General features: G+C 36.5%; 1 protein-coding gene across 1 annotated transcript; it reads left to right on the forward strand.

Moving 5' to 3' along the window:
• The first annotated feature begins 1,275 nt into the window (after positions 1–1,275).
• Positions 1,276–23,382, forward strand: LOC122141610 (SE-cephalotoxin-like). The gene is made up of 5 exons (XM_042749502.1): positions 1,276–1,307; positions 18,766–21,381; positions 22,251–22,387; positions 22,510–22,625; positions 22,803–23,382. The coding sequence occupies exons 2-5, from the start codon at positions 18,777–18,779 to the stop codon at positions 22,927–22,929; spliced, it is 2,985 nt and encodes a 994-aa protein (XP_042605436.1). The 5' UTR covers positions 1,276–1,307; positions 18,766–18,776; the 3' UTR covers positions 22,930–23,382.
• Positions 23,383–23,593: the final 211 nt, after the last annotated feature.

Here is a 23,593-nt window from a genome sequence, read left to right on the forward strand (position 1 = left end):
GCCCACATTGTTGGCTGAGGCTATGTACACTAGCTCCTCCCACCAACGTGTGAATCGGCTAGTCAGGATAACAAAAGACAGTCGTCTATCATTAGTTCCAGTGGCGCAGATGGTGAAACGTGTGTCATACTCATTTTGACATGATCGAATCCGCCTTTTGACAAACTTTTTTTCTCCCTTTTCAAATTTCAAATCACATCAGAAAAGCATTTATTTTCAATGAAAAATAAGAAAATAATTAAAAAGTTGAAAATAAAGTATCGGGTATGGTTAGGTTAGGTGTAGGGAGGGCTTTATTTTGCCAAGGTGGCATCCATTTAATAATTTGAATTAAAATTTACACTCAATAAGTTATTGCATACTGTTTTATAATGTATTGCAATACTGAGGTCCAGACAAATGCCATTATTTGCAGTAGTAGTAAATCCTGCTATTTTTAACATAGTGTAAATATAATCCATAGCTATTTTCACTTAGTGTAAATAGTCAGCATTCAAATTAAGTTTAGGCAGAGGCTATCGCACGTAATACAGCCCGGTAGCCAAGGCCTATGGTTAATATAATAATTTAACAGTGGTATCATTTCTATAATAAATAATATAATAATTTCTTAATTTAAAATTAATGAATCCATCGCTGGTAATTCCGAGTTGACATGGTTACGCAGGTTTGTTTACGCATTAAACTCGTGGCCACAAGAAAAATATGTCATTCCCTCAACATAAGAATGTAACCTCGACAAAATCATCTCTGGCCACGACATAATATCACATTCCCACAAGTTATGTTGTGGCTACGACAAAACTAAGTGAACTGAACATGTCAACTCCCCAAAGAGATTTTTGTTCTTTTTGCTTGGCATACAATGGAAACCTCAAGAGATTTGAGCTCTCAGATAACTTTTACAAAGGTCTCAGAACATATGTAGCTTGTCACAGGTCGTGCAAATTTCGAAGCTTTGTAATCTATAAACCTTGCCCCAGAAATCAGCAGAAAAAGTGATGATGTTATCTGTAAAAATAAAAATAAGGCACATGCAAGTAAGTTTTTAATGGAAAAGGACAAAAAAGCAAGAGTTTGAATGTTTAGGATTGACATGAATTCCAGGGGACCACTAGGGGTAACTTTGTTTTTTTTGTGTTACAAAGGACTCTATTATGAAGCCTTGGCCCTTTACCAAAAAAACAAAAAAAAACAAAACCTCTTCCTCTTTATTGTTGTCATGTGATTCATTAACTATAGTATAAATATCCCAGTATTGGTTCTAGTCTTTGTCTGAATTTGTACCTATATGATCGTGTGTTGTGGTGAGTTATTTTTTATTTATTTATTTTTACTGTTTTGCATATTGTATCTCAACATCATTTGCCTTTTTCCTAAAATGGTTACTCAAAGCTTTTTAGCACCATGTATGTTGCAGCAATCTGGTAGTCAGTGGTCTGGTTGTGACTGTTTTTACATCTTGTCCTTTGACAGCATTTGAGTGTATTTGATTTTATAGACATTGATAGATGCAATGTAAATCAAAACAAAAATGTACAGACCAGTGGCATGTTGCATGAAGCTATTTGAACAAACTCATGAGCTGGTTTAACTCTCAAAGTAAGTTTAGAGTTGACAAAAGATACAAATCCAACCTGGTTTAGATCAAGTTCAATGAACTCAAAACACTCAATATAAAGGTTCTGTCAACTCAGGTTTGAGCCAGAGTTTGTGATTAACTATGGAGTGTGTGGATCTGAAAGCGAACAACCAATCACACTTAACATGGAGAGTGTCAGTTTGATTTTAACAATTCACTTGTTGAAGATTAAGCAATTTCATGATATTTACAACATTTACAAGCCAGGAATAAACACAACTGCTGCAGCAAAACTATGAAAAGGCAGCAGAAAGAAAATACTTGACTATATCAATGCAACTGAATCGAATGAATTAGAGTAATAATTTATAGAAGTTCACAATTTCAAGAAAACAAAAGCTTAGTCATTTTAAAAGCTACATATTAAAGCCAAGGTTTATATGTATACATTTGTATTATTTAAATTAAAAGTTTATTATTATTATCAATTCATAATAATTAATTGAATAAATGAATTATAACTTATAATTCATATAATAAATATTTAGCACCCATACAGAAGTCACATAGATTGAAATATATTTTTAAGAAATAGATTGATATATTTAAATATCTTAAATTCAAATAGAAGAAAATATATTTTATGCAATATATGTAAATATATTTTGAAATATATATTAAAAATACATTTAAATATTTGATTTTGGCTGCTTTTTAATATTTTTCACATATATTAAATATATGTCAATATATTTTTATTGGAAATATTTACATATATTTATTTCCTTTATATTTAAATACATTTATATATCAGACTATGTAAATATATTAATTTGCAATATATGTCCATAAATTAATTTATAATATTTGTTAACATATTACATTTCTGTACATGTAAATATTTTAGATTTCTATAAATCCAAATATATTTTAAAACATTAATATATTCAATTAAATAAACATTTCATAGAATATATTCCCGTTTACTCAAACTTTATGAAAATAAATTCAATCTCCACACATGTAAATGTTTTCATTATCGAGATTATAATTTGCCCCTTCAAAATAAATATAATACAAACTAAATTTGGACACTGAAAACCTGGAAAACGTAACTTAAACTGACAATATAAGTTGACTTATATAAAGAGTTCATTTATCAACAGCAGTTCAGCATGAACCAACAAAATTATGAATGCTTATGATGTTTCTGGCACATAAATGAAAGATTAACCTTCTGTAAGCATCCAGGGTCAAAACATTATGCAAGTCTTAGTAGGCATTAGAGGTCTGCACAGGCTTTAAACCGAAGGTCTGCACGGGCTTTAAACCGAAGCCCAAACCCGAGATCGTCTGACCCAACGGGTCAAAACAGGGTCTGCTAAAATCTTTTTTTTTTTTCCCCACAACGAAAAGCCAATTAAAATAAAAAAATGCTGTATTTCACGATAGCATGCAATGGTTAGTAGCCTAACAAATACATGTAAAGAAACAGATTCATTAAGGCTCGGCCAGTTCACAAGGCAAAAGAACAAAACACTTAGCAGTTATGAAGGCAAACGACAGACACAGTGGGTGTGGCATCAGGCCTCGGAGAGGGTTTTTATTAACAGAAAAATAACAAAAACAGGGAATAAAGTGTCCAAAGGGGAAGGGTGTTCAAAATAAATAGGGAATCTGATGTCCTCGTCATGCTGTGGGGCTCGTGTAGGTGGGGGCAGTGTTCAGGAAGGAAGGGTCCAGGTAAGGGGACAGAGTCCGGCAGCCGCACGCGCTCCTCTCTTCAGGCCGGGGTGCGAGGGGGGGGGGGGGGGTGGTGTTCTGTCGATTTGTCCTACGCTGTCAGATTTTCCTACCTCCCATTAAAACAGTGGGTAGTACAATTCGACAACGAAAAATGCTGCCGATAAATTTATGGTTTATTAACATCTACACATACCATAACCCTAAACCTACCCTTACAGTAATGCAAATACAGTAATTATGTGTTATATTCGCGGTTGAAGCAATAAGTGATACATTTACAGGAAACAGCAATAAATTTTTTCTACGTATTAGATTGTGTTTTATAAAAGTCTATACCTACCCCAACCCTAAACCTACCCTTATAGTAATGCAGATACATTAAATATAGTTGTTTATCATGAGAAAAAAAGGACCCGATATTGCGGTGCGCAGTTAACCCTGGTAGGAAAATCTGATGGGTAGGATAAAATGTCAGGACAGCGGCTACTTCTTCCAGCGGCTGCATTCTTCTCGTTGCCTTCAATGCTTGAAAGGATTACACAGCCCGGCATCCTGGCCCGACGGCCGTGTAACGAGTGCGGTCTTCGTCCAGACCAAGGGTCCGGCAGCTCACATCTCTGGCGGTGCGGGAGTCCCTCTACACACCCTTCCTGGACCCATGAGGACACCAGCGTGCATGCACAGGGAAGAGACCAGTCACTCAAGAAGAGGCATGTTCAAACCGCATTTAAACAGTGACGGTGATGAGGCTCTATTTGCGTCAGGTGTGCCTCATCACACGCCGCCAGCCCTGGCTCTTCCAGCGCCCCGCCTCTCTCACACCCACTCCTGTCGGGAGCCTGGTGAAGGACGGTGATCAAGAGACGGGGTGACGATGTAATTAGGGGGGAGGCGGCTGACTTGTCACAATATATATGAAGAGATCATTTGTAAAAAAACGATAAATGCCACATTTAAAAAAAGTGCATAATTCTCCAAATATAGCGTGAAATACAGCATCTGAACCTAAATATGTTTGGTCAAAAAATCTGGTACTTTCAAGGCATCGTGAGTTCATGTTTTACTGCAGAAGCCGACAAGTGCCCTTGATGTTTTTGAACAGAAGCCAATAAGACCGTTTTAGCGAATCAGCATGCTGTATTCAGGTCAGGTGACAAGGCTACTTTCACTTTGGAAAGACATGCTAGGTGAGAGGAGTTTTGTCAAAGCTGACTAAAAGTGATCGAGGATGGATAATTTCGCCAAACTTGATGAACCTGTGATATCTTCTTCAGGGCGTAAAAGGAAAATAAAAGATGAAACGTTTTCACAGAACCTTGCAAAAGTAGCACGTTACAATGGTGAGGGAAAAGCTCCGTGTAATCACATCCATACAGTCTATGATCAACAACAACAACCTTTGTCATGCATCTACATTGTCATCTGAGGAGATTACAAAGATTAAACGAGTGTTTTTTAACTCTAAAACATGAAATGTGGAGTTATCTGCTTTTGCTAAAAAACAAACTTTTAATATGTATTAAAAAAACATACTTTCAATGAACTTTAATTTTGTAAATTACCTCTAATTTGTTATTATTACTTAATCAAAACAACCCAACTGCAGTTTGATTGATGTTACTTGGAATGCACAATAAAAAACGTGATTTCTGGAAAAAATTAAAATGGAGTTATTGGTTTTTGCAATTGAACTCTTTATATATATATATATATTATTGTGAGAAGTCAGGTGTTGGGGGTTGATCTGGAGCTGAATTCTGTCCAGGTTGTCACAACATCTCTTGATTTTCTGTCTTCACGAACCGCCCTGAAATATAATTCAAATATTAACAACGGTTGTTATAAATGTTATGTGAAGCTTTTTCATTCACAATACTCATTTTGATCTTGGTGGTGAAGTGGGCAGAAAATTCTGCTGGACTGAAATTTAGTCTTTGGTGAACAGTTTTCAAGAGTGCAAATAAGATTTTAAGTTTAAAGCACCTTTCAGGCTTGTGTGAGGTTTCCACAAGCAACAAAGTCTACTTGAACAAACACTTTACTACATTTAAAGTTTAGAAAATCTTACTTATAATTCCCAGCTTCACCATCGATCTGGCACGGCAGATGACCATTAAAGGCTGTTTCACTTTGAAGTGAGGCGCAGTCACAGTACTCGGTTCTGTCTTACCAGTATTAATTTTCATTTCAAAGCACTTTTTTATTATCATCTGTGTCTCATTTTGAATTATGTTGTACCTCTCTGGTTGTAGTGTCCTCAGTGCAGTGTTAAACAGGATGGCCTTGTAAGACATACAGGACTAAATATATATTTTATATTTATTTGACATATATTTTTAATATCTGATAAACTTCTGAATGTTTGGGGTTTTTCTTACTAGTCAGATGGTTCATAGTGCCTGGAGAAGTTCTTCAACAAGAGGTCCACTCCAACTCTGCTGCACGGTCATCAGCATGAGAGAATATAGGAATATAGGACAACAATACGTAGTATACAATGTCAGATTTATTATAAATAAACTACAGCAGAGGTGAAATGCAGAAAAGAGAAAAAAATAATGTATAGAACTGTAACCGCACTGGGTAGTACGTTAACGTTAGCTCAAATTATATATAGGGAATTTTAATAATTAATCAGGAATATGATTAATATATATATCTCGTGTGACAGTTACATTAAAATTATTGAAGATGAAAAATAGGTCAATTGTATATATCAATAACTCATTACAAGGCACTGTAATAATATGTCAATATTCCATTCTTCATATCAATTAACGTGATATCTTTTACTGGGAATTAATGCAAATCAAACAGTGGTTTGTCCAGCAAACGGCCGTAAGATTAACTTATCAACTTTAAATGCACCTCGAATGCACCTCGTCACACCTCAGAACGTTCGTCAGCCAATCAGATTCAAGCATTCAATGGCCCCATAGTATAATTCAATATATTTAACAGTGCTTCACATATATGTGAATATATTACCTTTCCATATGGGCAGCAAAAGGCAATTTTGTCACTGTCACTGTAATTTATTTTAATTTGGAGCAAGAGATACTGGGGAGTGTCTCTATTGATATATGTCACTTTGTTCACAGCTGATTGGTCAAGCTTTGGTTTGTGATTTGTAAATGAGACCAATGGAGACCAATGTACCAAACTAAGACATTTAAAATGATGCCAAGCATGAGAAAGATAGGCAACAAATACACAAAGTACATTTTATGTTGCATATAAGAATTCTGTATGAACTTAAGATGACCTGGGCCTGGTGGAAGGGGGGAAGGGGAGAAGGGGAGATAAGGACAGGTATGCAGGAAGGACCGGGAAACGAGCACTCTCCCGCAATCAGTCGATGGATTGGATACTCAGAGACGTTGTATGAAACTTGACAGCACCCGTTTCAGTGCATCAAAATAATTGACAATACAGTCACAGTGATTTTTAGTAGTGCTGTGCGCTGATCGATCAGCGGTCTGGTAGTTTTTTTTTTTTTTTTTTTTTTGCAGGAAAAAAAGGTTAGAGAGTGGGGGAGGGGACAAACACTAAATATTTACTGGGCCAATAAGTATTATTGAGCTCTTGCTGACATTTGCTCAATATTGCTTACTTTTACATTTTAATAGCAATGGTAATTAATCCACAAATATTGTTCAGTTAATGTCACAACTATTGGTTTATTGACTAATTTGATTAATCATATTTGACCTGTGCTGGCAAAATGAGTCACAATGAGCAAATTTTCTAAAATGTGTTATTATTTTTAAATTCTCTATTAAAAAGCAAAATGATGTATGACAAAAAATGACTGAGCTACACCTGGTTGAAGTCAATAGAGTCAGCAAAGTCAATTTTGAGAAATATTTTAAAGTTAAAGTTTTCTGAAGGTTCCAAAACAAAATCAGCAAGCAACCATACCTTTAAAATCGCTGGTAATACCACCAAATTCAGCACACATTAATCTAGAAGAATAAAGTATATGTTCAACTTTATATGTTCAAACAATGCATCTTTTCCTCTAATTATTTTCTTAATAATAATTAATATATTAATCATAATAGATTTTTATTTTATCTTCATTATTAAAAATAAGAACAAAAAAAAATGCAACAGTATATCAAACATAAGAAACAAATCAAATCAACAGTGCTTTACTTTCTTCATTTTACATCTAAGCAGAATCAAGTAAGAAAAACAAATGATCAAATGTAAAAAATCACTGCATAGTCTTTAGTGTATTCATTACAAATAAAGTAGTTCAATCAAGATCAGTGAGTTATTCACTCTTGTCTTTTATTGTTGATTAACATTAATGAGACAGATGGACTATATATTATGCTTTATTGTAATGCACGGGTACAATATAATGTTACACATCAGATATTTTCCCCCAACAGTTAACTAAATGTTCACTAAGACAAAACACATTGTTTGCATATTTCCAATCAAAAAAATCCTGGCTGGTTCCAAGATCCTGGTTCCGAACCGGTCCTGAAACCTGGCTAGTCTCAAACAAAGGTATCTATGACGTCATTAGGCAGAGCTTCCAATACAGACCACAGTTTGAAAAGAACAATTTTTAAAAGTCGCCAGAATTCAGGTTAATTAACAACATAAACAATAAAATGCAAGGCATCTTCGTGCGCACACTTGAAATGTCAGTCAGCACGAGTAAGATCCTTTTCATGGCTTATCGTTCTTTTAACATCAATCAGGTCCCACACTTTTTCTCATTCCTGCATGTTCCTTTATAAACCAAAACCAAAACGCCAAACGCAAATGCTTTGCTTCCGATGGACAAACAGAACTTTTTAAAACAAAGAAGTTAGACTCAGAAAACATATCTATAAAGAGAATTTTAGATGTTTAATTACTATGTGAAGCAATGTGTTCACTAGACGAGGGTTTAAATAACTAATTTTGTGAAAACCACAAATTCGACCAACATTGATATTTTTCGCTTGTTTTGCCTGTAGCTCTTAATTAGCCCGTGTGCATTCTGACTCATTTGCCAGCACGGGTCACATGTTTACTAAGAACTTACTCCTTTTTGGTGATTATAAAGGGAGTAGTCTTTGTGCACTTTCTTGGCTATATAAACCATTCCGAATTTGAATAAAGGTTTTGTTTATCATGCTGCTAAGACCCAGAGGAAAAATGTATTGCTCAGTGGTTGTTCTTCCTAAGCTAGGGAGACTTAGTTGTGATTCTCATATATTTCTCATTTTAGTATCAACAGTATCACAGATGTTTCTCCTAAAATTCCTTAGGAGAAATGAAAGTAGACACAACTGAGACATGAGAACTATTTGAGAAAAAAGTCAAAACAGAGAATGTGGTGGAAGAAACAGAGATTATCTCTTTATTGTCTAGTTGTAATCTCTATGAAGACTCCATTGTAGGAATATTTTATTGCTCAGTGGTTGCTCTTTCTAAACTCAGGAGACTTAGTTGTGATTCTCGTTTACCTCTAATTTTAGCATCAGCAGTGTCTCAGATGTTTCTCCTAAAATTCAACATTCAACGGGGGTGCTAGAGTGCTCAAACGAAATTAATAGCACCCTCAGTTTAAGCTGTAATGATGGCATTTAATTGCAAATTTGGTCAACTATCCAGTAGGTTTGCGCTCTGGAGATCGGTTTCTATTGAATGTGTTTGTGCAGCGTTGAGCAATGTAGGCTTTTAAGTTAGAATCCACTCACCGCTCAAATCGCTGAAGTTTTTGTTCAGGTGTTGTGTTAATAATGTAAATAAGAGATTCATTGTGCAGCATTGAGAACTTCTTTGATTGCAACTTTGTGAGGTCACGGTGAACTAAGATGAGTGATTATATTATATAGATTATATAATATATATATATATATATATATATATATATATATATATCTGTCATGACAACATATCTGTCAGGGATTGGCATGGTAATGTACATGACAATGTTAACGTATTTAGTCTTGGTGGAGTAGATCTGCTACGCTGCTGCTGATGCAGAGCAAGTACAGAGACTTGCTACTGCCAATACATCCACAACATGCTGCTGTGAGCATGTAAGAATATTGCTGCTGCAAATATAACATACATGAAATAACCCCCATATAGCATACATGAATCACCTTGTAGCATCTATACAGGTGGAGCTGGGGAAGGTGGAGGGTTCTGAAACAAGCTGGAACTGCAACGGCAAGCCCTAGTCATATATTTAAATGTTGAGCAGCTAGCTCATTGGCTTCACTGAGTTTCATGCCAGAACTCTGTTTATATACAGTGTGTATATATATATATATATATATATATATATATATATAGAGAGAGAGAGAGAGAGAGAGAGAGAGAGAGAGAGCACCCTCTCTAATTTAAGAAGCAACAGGGATTTTGATCATGGGGTACATCTGCTAGTGTTTTTTTTGGCCATTAAAAAGTGTCGTCTTGTACAGTCCATTTTTGCATGCACATAAATGTAAGCAATTATTTCCTCTGTTTAATCATTGTGCAATAAAACACTGTCTACATAAAACAACTTCAAATGTGACAGTGCATGTATTGTGTTTGATTGAAATGGTGTGCATAAATGACATTGAAGCTAACCAGAGGGAAGAAAAAATAAATTAAAAAAGAGATCTCTTTAAAAAGAGATCTCTTTATAGTCAGAAATGTTTTTGCTTGAACATCAAATGGAGACTTCCCAAAGGAAAGAAAATCAAAAGTGAGATCTCTTTAACATATCAAAAAAAAAAAAAAAAAAAAAAAAAAAAAAAATCCTAGACAGAAATGAGGTTAAGATGGAGATTTTTGCTCGAGTCTCCTGCTTCTTAAACTTCTCAAGCTCTCAAATTTGTTTCATTTGTCTCTCTACTTTACAAAGTGTGCCAATGTCAAATGTCTCAATACGAGCTCAAACATTTCTACCATATAATATGTATTAATAATCAAATTAGTAAAATAATAATCAAGACGGGTCAGCTCCAAGGTTGCTCCAGGGTTACTTTTTTCTGTAATTCAGTTTTGATAAAGGCATTGAGTACATTACTATTTCCAACAACAAATTGTGCCTAAGCTGCATTATTCTATAACAAGTAACTTTATCCTTATTTCTGCATGATTTCTCTCTTAATACAACCTTAAACTCTGGATTTATGTTTTTCCCCTTTATTTAGAGCCTTTCAAGTACTTGACTTGGTCCACACTTTGTTGTTGAGATATTTTCTAAAGGTTTAAAGGAGACAAATATGAGACCACCAGAGTCTTTAGTTTAGGAGAAAAATCTGAGCACAGTATGTGATGATGATGAGGTCTATAGATTAACATATTTTAATTTTTGTATCTAAATATTTGTAATGCTGCTACAATTGTGCTATATTTGTAAAAATAATAACTTGTAGTCTAAATCTTGTAAATCACTTACTGTACATTTAATGCTTGTTATGGTGGTGATTAGAGCTGTTGGTTACATACTGCACTTTACTACAATGTTTGTCCTTGGGTGCCCCTAGTTGTCCGTCACATAATTGCAGGGGGTCCATAAAATCATTACTAATATTTTTAAAACCTTCTTCTTAATATTATTATCATAAACTGACACGGTTTATTGTTACTTGTCACTAATATAATGATCAAAACCAGTCAGTTTTGGTATATTGGCCATTGTGTTTACATGCATGTTTGTTTACGTAAAAAAATAATTTCACCAAAATGTTAGCCATTTGCGCTGCCTCTGTCATCTCAGCTGTGTCTGAGGCAGAACTTGGGTATCTCCACACACAGACAAACTTTTGGGATATAAGAGGTCTTTGTGCCATTAAAACATCCTACAAGTTTCATAGCTAAAACCATAAACAGCTCGTTTGGATCTGAGGTCGTATGTGACGTCACAAGGGCACAAACATTTGCATAAACACTGCCTCCAGAGCAAGACATCAACGAATAGTCATCATTTTACCATAGGCCCCGCTCACTGTGATTCATTCCATTAATGGCTGACACTCCCTTGTGAAAAAGAAGTGCACTTAAGTATACTTTTATAAAGTGTACTTATTGCAGAAATAGTATACTTTAAAATAACACACATTTGTGCAAATTAAATGTTATTTTCAATGCTTAAGTAAAATGTATACTTAATTAAACTCATATGTATTGTATTTTAAAGTTTTATCATAAACTATATTAAATGCAATAAGTTGAACTTTTGAGTTTTTTTTTTAAACCACTTAAGTGGGACTTTTTAGTACATCTTTATATGTACAATATGTTCATAATTGCTTCTAGTGTCTTTAAAATATGGTTAAAGTGTACTACTAATACACGTTAATGTCAGTTAACAATACACTTAAGTGTGAATTAAATGTAATGTTTTTGACCACATAAATGCATATTTGTACTTAATTTAAAATATATTACAGTTTAAAATTACATTTATTGCAATTAGTTTGACTTTTGAGTGATATTTTTGAACCACTTAAGTGGGACTTTAGTATATTTTATATGTGCTTTGAAATATGGTAAATATGTACTTCTGAATAAGCAATTAATGTGAACTAAAATATACTTCAATGTCATATATCTCTGGCAATGAAGTTGAAATTTAGTATATTTAAAAAAAAACAACCTCTTAATAACCTAGTTACAATCAACGCAAAAACACAATTAACACAGTTAATTTTTTTGCAGTGGGCCGCGCAAACATATGTGTTTGGTTGTGTGGGCCGTGAGTTGAAAAAGGTTGGGAACCACTGGTGTATGTCTTTTTAATAACTATTGAATAGCTTAAGGATTCATATTCATGTTTAGTATGTGTGTGTTCGAATCTTCTTGCTTGAAACGTTTCTGACCATCAGTTATTTGTCAAATGTATCATACTCTTATCATAGGAATCATGTCCAAAATTATACTCTGCAAGAGCGGGAAAATTCGGACCACGTGATTGATAAGATAACATATGATTTATGATACCCCGAGCAAAGACAATATCTAATTGGTCAAGACATCATTTGAGGTGTGGCCAAAAGTATACTCAGGACACCATCAAATTTTGCTTTTAGCTTTGGCTTTTCAGCTGCTGCTTTTAGTCATCACTTTTAATGTTCTTTGAGCACGGTACCAGCGTGCTTCGGCCTGCACGCCTGCTGCTACTTCGCCACGATGAGAAGAAACACCACCTAGTCTCGTCAAACTTTACTTCTATTCTTTTACTTTAGTTTCTTTTCTTTTCCGTTGAGAGTTTCATGTTCTGAGTTAAGTTTTGTAACGCTGTGTCTCCGAGTCTGACCTCGAGTGCCCGTTCAACTTCAACCAACCCACAATTCCGCATCGTCAGCCAACGCCCAACCACGGGCTTCCCAAGACGTCACTTCAACGTTTACTGAACTTCCAGCCAATCAGCAACCTCGGGAAACCCCCTTTTCAACACAACAAAGGGAACCCCCTTTACACAGGCAACGCAAGTACCTCCAGACTCTGATCTAAACTGGTGTAGCTATCTAATATAATTTTAACCTCATTGAGGAACTCAATGCGAGGGTTAATTAAGTGACTGATGGTTGTTCATGTCTATGCAATTTCACGTATTGCTGTAAACTTGGGATTTCACATTTTCATTCTCTTAAACTTATTCTTTCCTAACTTTCTATCTTCCTGCAACTTGTGTGAATGTGTGAGTGCGTGTGCTTATGTGTTAGATTAGTTTATATGTCTCAGATTTATCTAATAAAGCCTTATTCATATTGAAAAGAGAAGTATCTTGTGTTTTGTGCTCACAAGTTAATGTCTTAAACTGCTGATCTTGTTACTGTGCTAATTAATATCCAGCGCAGATTTGATGTTAAACGGCTCGTTCAGTGAATCGCTGGCCGTTTCAGTGATCAGCCGTGAAACAGTGATTCTGTTCAAATTCCCTTTAAAATCTTAAATGATTCCCTTTGAGCTAAATTGACCTGTTTCCCTTACACTTATTCAAATGCAATAGTAAGGGGGTGTTGATATTGTTTCATATGCCATGACTTTAGACCAGTGGTTTTCAAACCGGTCCTGCAAGCACCCCCATCACTGCACATTTTTTGTGTCTCCCTTACCTATCACACCTGATTCAACTAATCAGCTCATTAGTAAAGACTGCAAGATCTGAAATGTGTGTTAGATATAGGGAGACATACAAAATTTTTAAGGTGCTACGGGTGCTTGCAGGACCGGTTTGAAAACCACTGCTTTAGACAATCATAACAGTGGACAATTATTGACAAGCCTTAAAGGATCAGCCCCTTAAAAACAGATAATTTTTAGACATAGGGTCAGAATCATGGTTAAAGAGGGATCATATATGGCAATGGCGAAAAGACAAAGATAACATGCAGTGTCTATTATAAACTATCAAGATGAGGTGAATAGCAAAAATGCCAAAAAAAAGTAAAGAAAAAAAATTGGAACACAGCTATCCTCAGAGGGCTGTTACAATGAGCCAAAGCAGCATGCAGGGCCCAGGGGGACCACCTTAAAAACCCTGTAGGAAGAGATATCCACAAGATTCACCCCCAAATGTCTCTCCATAGCCACAATTGCATGCCTAATGGTGGCAGCAATTTGTTTAGTGGTGCGAAGAGCCAAGTCTGTGCTATGGCACAGCTCCTCAACTGCTTTAGGGGAAAAACACTTCCCCTTATCTAGGACTTTTAAGCAAGTCAGCTCCTTCAGCCACACCCTCAACGTAATTCACGTGCTGAAAGAAATACAGCTGAGCTGAATATGGTCTCTGTGTGAAGGTCAGGGAGAAAGGGGAGACTCCTGGGGGAGGGGAGTTCATGGCCGGCTAGAAAGCACTCATGTAATCTGCTGCAGGCAGACTTCTGCCTTTCACGCGACCAGCTTAAATCAAGTCTCTTAGTAGTGCACACCATTACGTCCACCATTTCCCCATATGCGGGACTAAAGCTAGCTTGGGAAGGTTCATTGCTCACATTCTCATCTGCAAACCACATCCACGTCATCACTTTCACCAGATGAGCCCGATGTAGTGCTATCTGCGGAATCAGATGACTCAAGAGAAATGGTGTCTGTGTAGTGTTGTGTGCCCGAGCTCGCAGCATATGGTTGCTTATGAGTTTTTAGGGTTGGATTTCAAAAGGTCCATACCCTTCTCAAACTTTTCTGCAAGCTCAAGCCTCGGCAGTAGCGGGCAGTGGGACCCGAACCAAAATATGCAGATGCTTGTCCCTCATCCTTTGAGAAGAGGACAAATTATTGGAAATGTGTCACCAGCAGTGCACTCTCGAGCACTGAACACGTGCTTTTCACCAAAACAGAAAACGCATAGATTGTGTGTGTCCTCAGGTGTCAGAAACCTCGGACATGGAAAGGAAAAGACATGACATGTGGCCAAGTATGGTGTCCAATACTCGGAATTTGTGCTCTGCATTTCACCCAAGTGCACACACACAGCATTGAGTAGTGAACAAACACACACAAACCATGAACACACACCCGGAGCAGTGGGCAGCCATTTTTTGCTGCGCCGCCCTAGGAGCAGTTGGGGGTTTGGTGCCTTGCTCAATGGTATTGATCCCTTATGAAAATTAACAATGGTTTTACTACAAATAAAACCAAAAAACCATGGTTACTATAGTTAAACCATGGTAACCACAAATTAACCATGGTTTTGCTATATTAACCATAGTTTAACCATGGTATTTGTAGTAAATCTGTGGTTATACAAATGGTAGTCAACCCGCCAAAAAACCATGGGTTACTACAGTTTTACTATAATAAAACCATGGGTGTAAGAGAGTGCTGTACATTCATTCCCTCACCTACAATCCCTGGCAGTACTGAAACTCAAACCCGCAACCTTTACAAGTCCAACTCTCTAACCATTAGGCCAAGACTGAGAGGCACACAGCCTAAAAAATGCTCACTTGCCTTGGTTTTCTCCAAAGTGTCCACTAGAGCAGTGGTTCCCAACCACGTTCGTGGAGGCCCCCCAACACTGCAGGTTTTCCATGTCTCCTTAATCAAACACACCTGATTTATATCATCTCATTAGTAGAGACTCCTAGACCTGAAATGGTTGTGTCAGACAAAGGAGGGATGCAAAATGTGCAGTGTTGGGGGGCCTCCAGGAACAAGGTTGGGAACCACTGCACTAGAGGACACAGGACGAGTTCCCTAGAAGAGGAAGTCCATATCTCTGTATCTTTTGAATCCTTATCCTTTTTCTGCATATTGTTTCTCTATATTGATTGTTTGTTGTTTTGCACAGACCTACGCAGTTTTGTGTTTTATTTAATACAAATGTACATTTCTAAATATTTCTCTTTGTGCAAACCAATATGCGAGCTGTGACACTGGTCCGCTCTGGGGTGGCAAAACTCATTTTTAGGGTGCAGCTGCCACCCTGTGCCACTCTTGTGGCCATGCCCCTGCTCTGAACCTGATCTAAACTGGGTTAAATTTATGTGGTCTTGTCAACTCTAAACCTATTCTGGAACTCAGAGTTTGTTCAACTAGCTTCATGCAACAGGGCTCCAGTTTCTATGGTTTCTTGTGTTCTCAGTTATTTCTTTGGTTACCAATTATGTTCACCTGAGTCTTGTTCAATTCCTCTTTTACCTGTGTATTTACAGCCCTTAGTTTCCTCAGTTTATTGTCTGGTATTATCTTAGTGGGGCTAAGCTGTTTTCATTGTTTTTGTCTTGGATTGCTCCTTTTTCTCTTGACTGGCCCTTTTGCACAGTGGATCTTTGCCTCAATTTTTCTTTGCTTCTCGCCTGCAATGTAACAATATCAGCAGATCCCTTAAGATATTTAGGTGAAGGAAAAAAAAATGTAATTAAACTTGTTACTACCCACCTCTGATGAGTGATGTATTGGTGTTATTTAATTTTTCCTCTTTTCCAAATATTCACAAATGTGTTAGTTATATTATGAAATATCTGATTTTCAGATTCTCGAATATGTGCAAGTTAAAGTATTTAGTCGTTTAAATACCTTTATAATGATCATGTTGGTTGATCTATAGCCTATGATGGTATAGCCATGTTAGCAGTGTTGGGAAGTAATAATGACCTAATAAGTTGCAAAATGGTCCTCCAGCTGTTCCTTGTACATTTAACTTTTCCGGCCTCTTATTGCTACCTGTCCCAACTTTTTTGGAATGTGTAGCTCTCATGAAATCCAAAATGAGCCAATATTTGGCATGATATTTCAAAATTCTCACTTTCAACATTTGATATGTTATCTATATTCTATTGTGAATAAAATAAAAGTTTATGAGATTTGTAAATTATTCCAAATTATTCCATTCCTTTACTCACAATTTGTACAGTGTCCCAACTTTTTTGGAATCGGGTTTGTAACAATGGTTTGTAAAAACAAATATTTAATTAAAAAATATTAAATAAAAGCATATACGTCAACTCAGATACAGTTATCTAATAAGCATAAGTCCTATTCTGTGCACTAAACTCCTGAAACATTGGTGTCTTTTGAAACATTGCTGTTTATATATGATATGATGATAGTTTCCTCAAAATAAGTCAAATGCTGAGAGCAGTTCTAGGGATTATGTTTATGTGTTCATGTACATTTAAACACTGCTAGCATCAGTAGGCCTATGTGTAGTAAATGAAACCGCATGTATGCGCTATTAATTTTCACGAGGGGCGGACTGGGAAAAAATTTCAGACTGGGAAATCTCAAACTCATACAAACAAATTCATGGACAACACTATTTTTTGTATGGACCTGACATAAAAAAAGGTTTAAATCTTAAGGTTGTGGACATGCAAAATAATTAAACGTTCTCTCCTGAACTACACCTTCACTTCCATTTTTCTTTTCAGTTTCTTCATTTTGCCCTGATATCTATTTCTCTCATGACTTTAATACTTAAGACTTAACAAAACTATACTTTCTAAACTGCCTACTTGTCAAAATTAGTACATCTCTACAATATCTTTATAGAAAAATCCTAATACTGAACATGAGTCATTATAATTCCCCTTATAAAAATTAACCATGCTTTTATTATAGTAAAAGTACAGTATCCATGTTACTGTTAACAAATTACTACCTTAACATTACAATAGATAATAATGATGTCCTTTATACAGTATTTTGAGTGATGATGAGCAATGTGCTGCTGCTTCTTGACTAAGTAAACAAAGCAAAACTACAATAGCATATTTACAGATGAAAGTGACCTGCTTCTCTTTTCCACCTGTGCACTTCCACAGTCCACTCCATTCTCTCTCTCGCATTGATAACTCTGATCCAAACATTTTTTGGCGGAGGCGCGGAGAGCGCGTGAGCTGAAGCATTGCCGGTCACGACTAACCGATTCATGATTTATTAGAAATTTAATTATCGAATTGTGGATTCGGAATTAATCGCTTTAGTGCATTCGGCAGGCAATTATATAATAATAATATTAAAATAGCGGGCCAAATGCAGCTGATTTCCACAGACACGCAGAACGTGCAGGATTCATATTATTGTCTTTTTGCGGCTTAATATTCACAGACACTAGTCCATATCGCGTTTTGATTCAAGTGTACTGACCTACTTTTGATTTATTTGTCCAAAATGTGGCATATTCCGTCCGTGTTAGGCTACAGGAATTCCGTTTTTATGACTGGATTCTACGAACCAGTCTTGTGTTTTCCGTATCGCAGAAATTATAGAGCCGTTATGTCTCAGTGCAATTTGGGAATGAAATCAATTAAATCTGTATGTGGATGTGTGTGAATATTCAAATGTAATCCCCTTTGTAATCATTAAAATTTTCATAAGTAACTAATTTAATTACACATTTTTTCTTTGTAACTGTAACTGATTACAGTTACATTTATTTTGTAATTAAATTACATAACGCTGTTACATGTAACTAGTTACTCCCCAACACTGCATGTTAGTTTACACTGAATCTGAGCTGTCAGATTTACAACACATAAATTCATCCTCTCCTCCCAAAAGACATGAAAGTAAGTGACCAGTGAACTGGGAGATGAATGGCGTAGAATAGTGTTTTAATTATCAACACAATGTGTATATGATATGAATAAAGTATGTTGTTAAATTGTGTTTGAAAGGATCATTATTTCCACTGACAGTGTGTATTTTACAAACTATAAATGTATTTTGTGCTAGTACTTATATGTATTTAAATGTCTGAAACATAAAATAAACATTATTTGGTTGAAAACGCTGAAATTTTTTAATATATGACACACGATGAGCACATCCATCAGCGCCAGACAAAGTGCAAAAGCAGTTTTGAATTTGCCAGTTGATCATGTGACGCACTGATCAAACCGGTGTGATTGTACACTCCAGGGACCAGCCTAAAGTGATTACACTGTTGTGATCATTTGTGTTGAAGGGTTACGTGACACCAGGCCACATATCAAGTGCTTCTAATTACACATTTAATGCAATTTTTTTTTTTTAAACAGGTTAAGCTGTCATGGCTACTGGGAAGACTTTCCTCACTGTCCTTTATCTGCTTCTATACAGCTGTTTATGCAGAGCTGAAATTGATGTCTCGCATGTCAGCAGAGTGGAGAAGGGCATGACAATGTCTAAAGATTTTCTCCAAAGTCTCGGTGAAGTTTTGAAAAAAGATGGGGAAGTCCAAAAAGTTTTCAAACTCCTTGGTTCTCTTGGCAAAGTTGCAGCAAGTTTTGGCTTTATTGGGTCATTAATTAGCTTCATCTTTGCATTCATTCCACAATCTGATCCAACACTTGAGTTCATGAAGGAACAATTTGCTGAGGTCAACCGTAAACTTGACTCTCTCTCCCTTCAAATTTCCACCCTGCAAACAGAAATGGAATGGACAAACTATGCAAGCAGCTATGGCAAAGATGAGAATGTGATCAAAAACTCCTGGGCCAAGTTAACAGAATTCATACAGACTGCTCCTTTTGCCTCCACACAGGAGCAGAAAACCAGGCTGGCTGAGAGGTTTACCAATTTCTATGAAAACACTGGCACAGAGAACAGTGTTGCTAATTTATACAGATACATCACTGAGAACAATTCTGTCAGTTTGAATAAAAATCTCTTGAAGCTAATCATTGAGAAATCCAATGGTGATTTTAATGTCCTGGTGAAATACTCTGCCTACTTCACCACTCTGATGGTTTCAGGACTAAAGTTAAATGTGTTTTATTACAACATGAAGGGCTATGATGGTGAAGTAAAGGCAAAAGAAGCAGTCACACTACTGTCCAACACTTTATCAGCCATGCAGGATGCCTTGATTGAGTGTGCTGGTGACTTTGAGAAATGGGCTTACAAGGACGCTGTTAAACTTGGCAGTGAACGATTCTCAAGTAGCGAAAAACTAGCTTCAGATATTAAGCATCATTTGGAGAGCAAGTTCCACTGGTTCAGATGGGTAGTAATTGCCCACTCAAACGATGCTAAAAATGAGTTTACCTTTGGACGGTCAATTAAAATTGATGTTCAAGAAAAGACAGTTGTTCACATAATTCATCTAGAAAAGGGCTCTACTGTTGATCAAAACATTAAGGACAATGTTAAATACAGTTTGGAAAGAGTATTATTAAATCTGACCATTACCCATCGGTGTGGAACGATGAAGGATGAGCTGCTCCACAGATTTGGTGCTAAAGTTATCAACCATATACATTTTCTTCATGCTGTTACAAAACCATCAGATTATGCACAAACAGATGTGGCGGATATTAAACTGAGCTGTCAATTAGCAGGATACCCTATTAACAGAGAATTTAATTTCTTCCTTAGAAGAAATTTTATGGTGAAGCCTCCTTGTTCAGATGTGAACTGTAACAATGGAGAATGTAAACCCATCAAAGACACCACACAAGTATTTTGCAAGTGCCATAAGATGTTCCATGGTCCAACTTGTGAAGAAAGCATTCAAAATATTATTGACTATGCAGCTCTTGAAGGTGAAATCAATGGTATGATCTATAAACCTGTCCCTGATCTGACAACAATTTATTTTAGTATCTGGCAGCTAAAAGAGTACACACAAGAAATAGTTGGGTCTGTCCGAAATGACATCCAGTGGACACAAATCCTTGTGAAATACAACGAAGTGATTCAGAAGTTTCGCTACATCAATACATTACATTCACAACTTGAAAACAGTACAATAACCCAACGCCACTATGTTTCTGAAGTTGGAGATCAGTTCACAGGGGGACGATCATTTCAATTTTATCTCACAGAATTTAACCATATGATGATGGGCACTGGATTTGGAGACAAACACAACATTCTGGATATGTTTCGCAAGTCGCTGGTCCAGGACTCCCAAAGACAGTCTGCTGAGCCAGTAGTGTGTTCAAAATACTACACTGACCAGATTGATTATTTTGTGCGCTACATGTTTGCTCTTGAAAAGGAAGCTGTTTTAGCTTGGTCGAAATATTTAATGGTCACTGGAAAATCAGAGAACTTTGATTTTGTTGAGAAGGTTTTTAAGGACTATGTTTCACAGCAGTGGAGACTCTTCAATAAAAATGGATGTGGCCCTCTAAAGGCTGTGGATCTTCAGAACAACCACTGCGAGAAGCTATACCATAGCACAGCCCAGCAGCAGGTGAAAATTAAATGTGGTGGATTATTCAAGCCATTCCCAGATATTGTGGGCTGTTCTGGAGGGCAGTGGAGCGCCTTGCCTGTCTGCTACTCTGAGCAGGTAAATGGGCGAGTTGAGTGCAAATCTGAAGGTGGAGTCACTGTCTGTAAGGCCTCATGCTCGCCTGGCTGGGGCTCTGCCACACACCCTCTGCCTGCTGAGTATAAATGCTCAAAGCCGCCATGTCCATCCTTCACACCACACAAGTGTAACAATTGCACACAGAAAAGCGTTTGTAAGGACCATGAGGTCTGCACTGGCTCCTTTGGCACATGTCGTGAAACATGCCTAGTTAAACCCTGTGGAGTGAACGCCAAATGCTTGTCCTCCAATCATGACAGGAGCTGCACTTGTGTGAGCCCGTGGAAAGGAGACCCACACCAGGGCTGCAGAAGTCAAGATCTCCAGTGGGTTCAGACCGGAGGAGTCCCCAACAGTATGCAAACTCTTTTACTTTACATATACTTGCATTAGATCAGGCTGATTATTAATTTTAATATGCCTATGTTCATGCGTTTAAGTTAATGTGCAATACCACAAATCTTCAAATTTTTTAAGCACATGAACATCTTTATGCAGCTTATTCTAACAGTTCCATTCTGTACCTGATCCCATGTAATGGACTTATAAAATAATGCAAAGGTATAACAATGGAATGAACTGATAAGCACAGAAAATTGAAGGACAGTTAATTTAGAAAAAAAATATATGTATAAAAGTGCACTTTATCTTTATGCTCATCTAAGACAACAGCATTGTATCTTCAAGATAGAGAAAGCTACTCTTAAATCATTACCTGCTTTTCCACTGTTTGGCCAGATTGAGCCAAGGCTAACAAGCTGGGTGGGACCAGTATATTTCATGTACAAATGATTTATGATAAAATATGTTAGGGTGACACTAATTTATTAATTTGTGTCAGAAGTGCTGATCATTTCACATAAAAAGAGAACAAACAAACTTGTTCAGTCGCAGCTGTTCTATTTATTTGTAATCACAGAAATGCACATAACTCAGTTAGTCCATTAAAGTCCCAAGGGCGAACATATAATCCAGAAGAAAAATATTGAAAAACCCTCATATGTTTGCATCAAATTTCTTTAGAATGAAAGAAATTTTATATTAAGTCTCCACAAAGCAATATAATCTGCTGATAGCATTTGCCCCAACTAGACCCGAACAAGCCCCAGAAGTGACAGTGGAAACGTGACTGGCCCTGGCATTCACTAGTATACTTGTTTTTGGCCCGACAGTGGAAACATGGCTATTGGGCTTGATTAACCCATAAATCCTTGTGGTTCCCAGATGCTGTTCGTTCTAAAACCCAACTTGCAGTGTGCAGAGCCATTGGACGTGACGGTGGGTGGCACAGTGGATTTGTAAAGAATCAACGCTGCACCTATGAATATGACTGGAGAGAGTATCAGGCCGATAGTTATGAGGTACTCAGTGCTGCATATTATTTTTTATATTTAAAACGGAGATAAATGCATGTAGGACCATTAGACTGTGGGCAAGACAACGCCTATTTTTCTACAGAAATTACTGTGTAAATAATGTGCAGGTGCTGGTTGATCCATGTGGAGGAAGTGGTTGGAAATGGATGGAGGGGGAACAGCAGAACATGGTCTCATATGATGAATCAAAGAGGTTTCCTGGAGTCAAATACTACGTGTGTAGGTTAGTGCCAATACAAATACAATTCATAATACTCATCTTGCAAAGTTGATCTTGGCAGACTTTGAAAAAGAATTAATTGATCGCAGAAGTGACGGAAATGTTTTATTGAGTTTAAAATCATGTCTCATTGTGCATGTCTGTGATGGTGTTCTAATTTGCTCTTTTTTTACACAATAGTGCGACACGTGATGGCCTTGTAGGGAAGCTTTTCAACACCCGACAAGGCTTTCTTTGCCATATTGCCAGGTACAGAGATACCAGGGATGGAAGTTTCTATGCTTTGGTTCCACAACCATGTATCTGAAGAACGATACATGGTTGTGATTCACTGTTCAGTGCTCAAGTTTCTCTAGTTCATTTTCCAAGCTTTAAATTGGTAAAGGTGCTGTATTTATCTTTCGCAAGACATACTAGACCTAAATGCATAGAAGTTCCTAACTCTCGCAAAACATTTAAGAAAGTGGCACAAACACATATTGTTATTGTTAGTCTTTTTATTTAGTTATTTTGCATTGGGATCTTTTTAGGATTAAAAAGAGTTCAAAAACATATTGGCTATTAATATTTGATGAAAGTGAACTAATGGAGTACAGTACATTCCCACCTACAGGATATGCTATGTACATCTGCAGTAAAACCCAATGTTCTCTGCACAGTCAATATATTATGAACTCAGTGCCATAATGTCCTTTGCTGCCATCATGATGTAAAATTTGAAAGTGTGCAAATTTCAATTACAAATAAGTGCATTAATGTATGTTACTAGCTTCATATTGGTTGTCTTGCTACAGTTACTATTATGCATGAATTTTATAATATAAATATTAATATATCATATATATCATATTAATAAAAAATAATATACATAATTCTTTTTTATTAGTGCAACAGACTATATTTCTATCCTTCAAAGCCTTGTTTTCGTTTGCATTAAAACCATAAAATATCAACCTGTCTCTACTGCTCAT

Source organism: Cyprinus carpio, chromosome A4 (assembly GCF_018340385.1).
Source record: "Cyprinus carpio isolate SPL01 chromosome A4, ASM1834038v1, whole genome shotgun sequence".
In the NCBI taxonomy this organism is placed as follows: domain Eukaryota; kingdom Metazoa; phylum Chordata; class Actinopteri; order Cypriniformes; family Cyprinidae; genus Cyprinus; species Cyprinus carpio.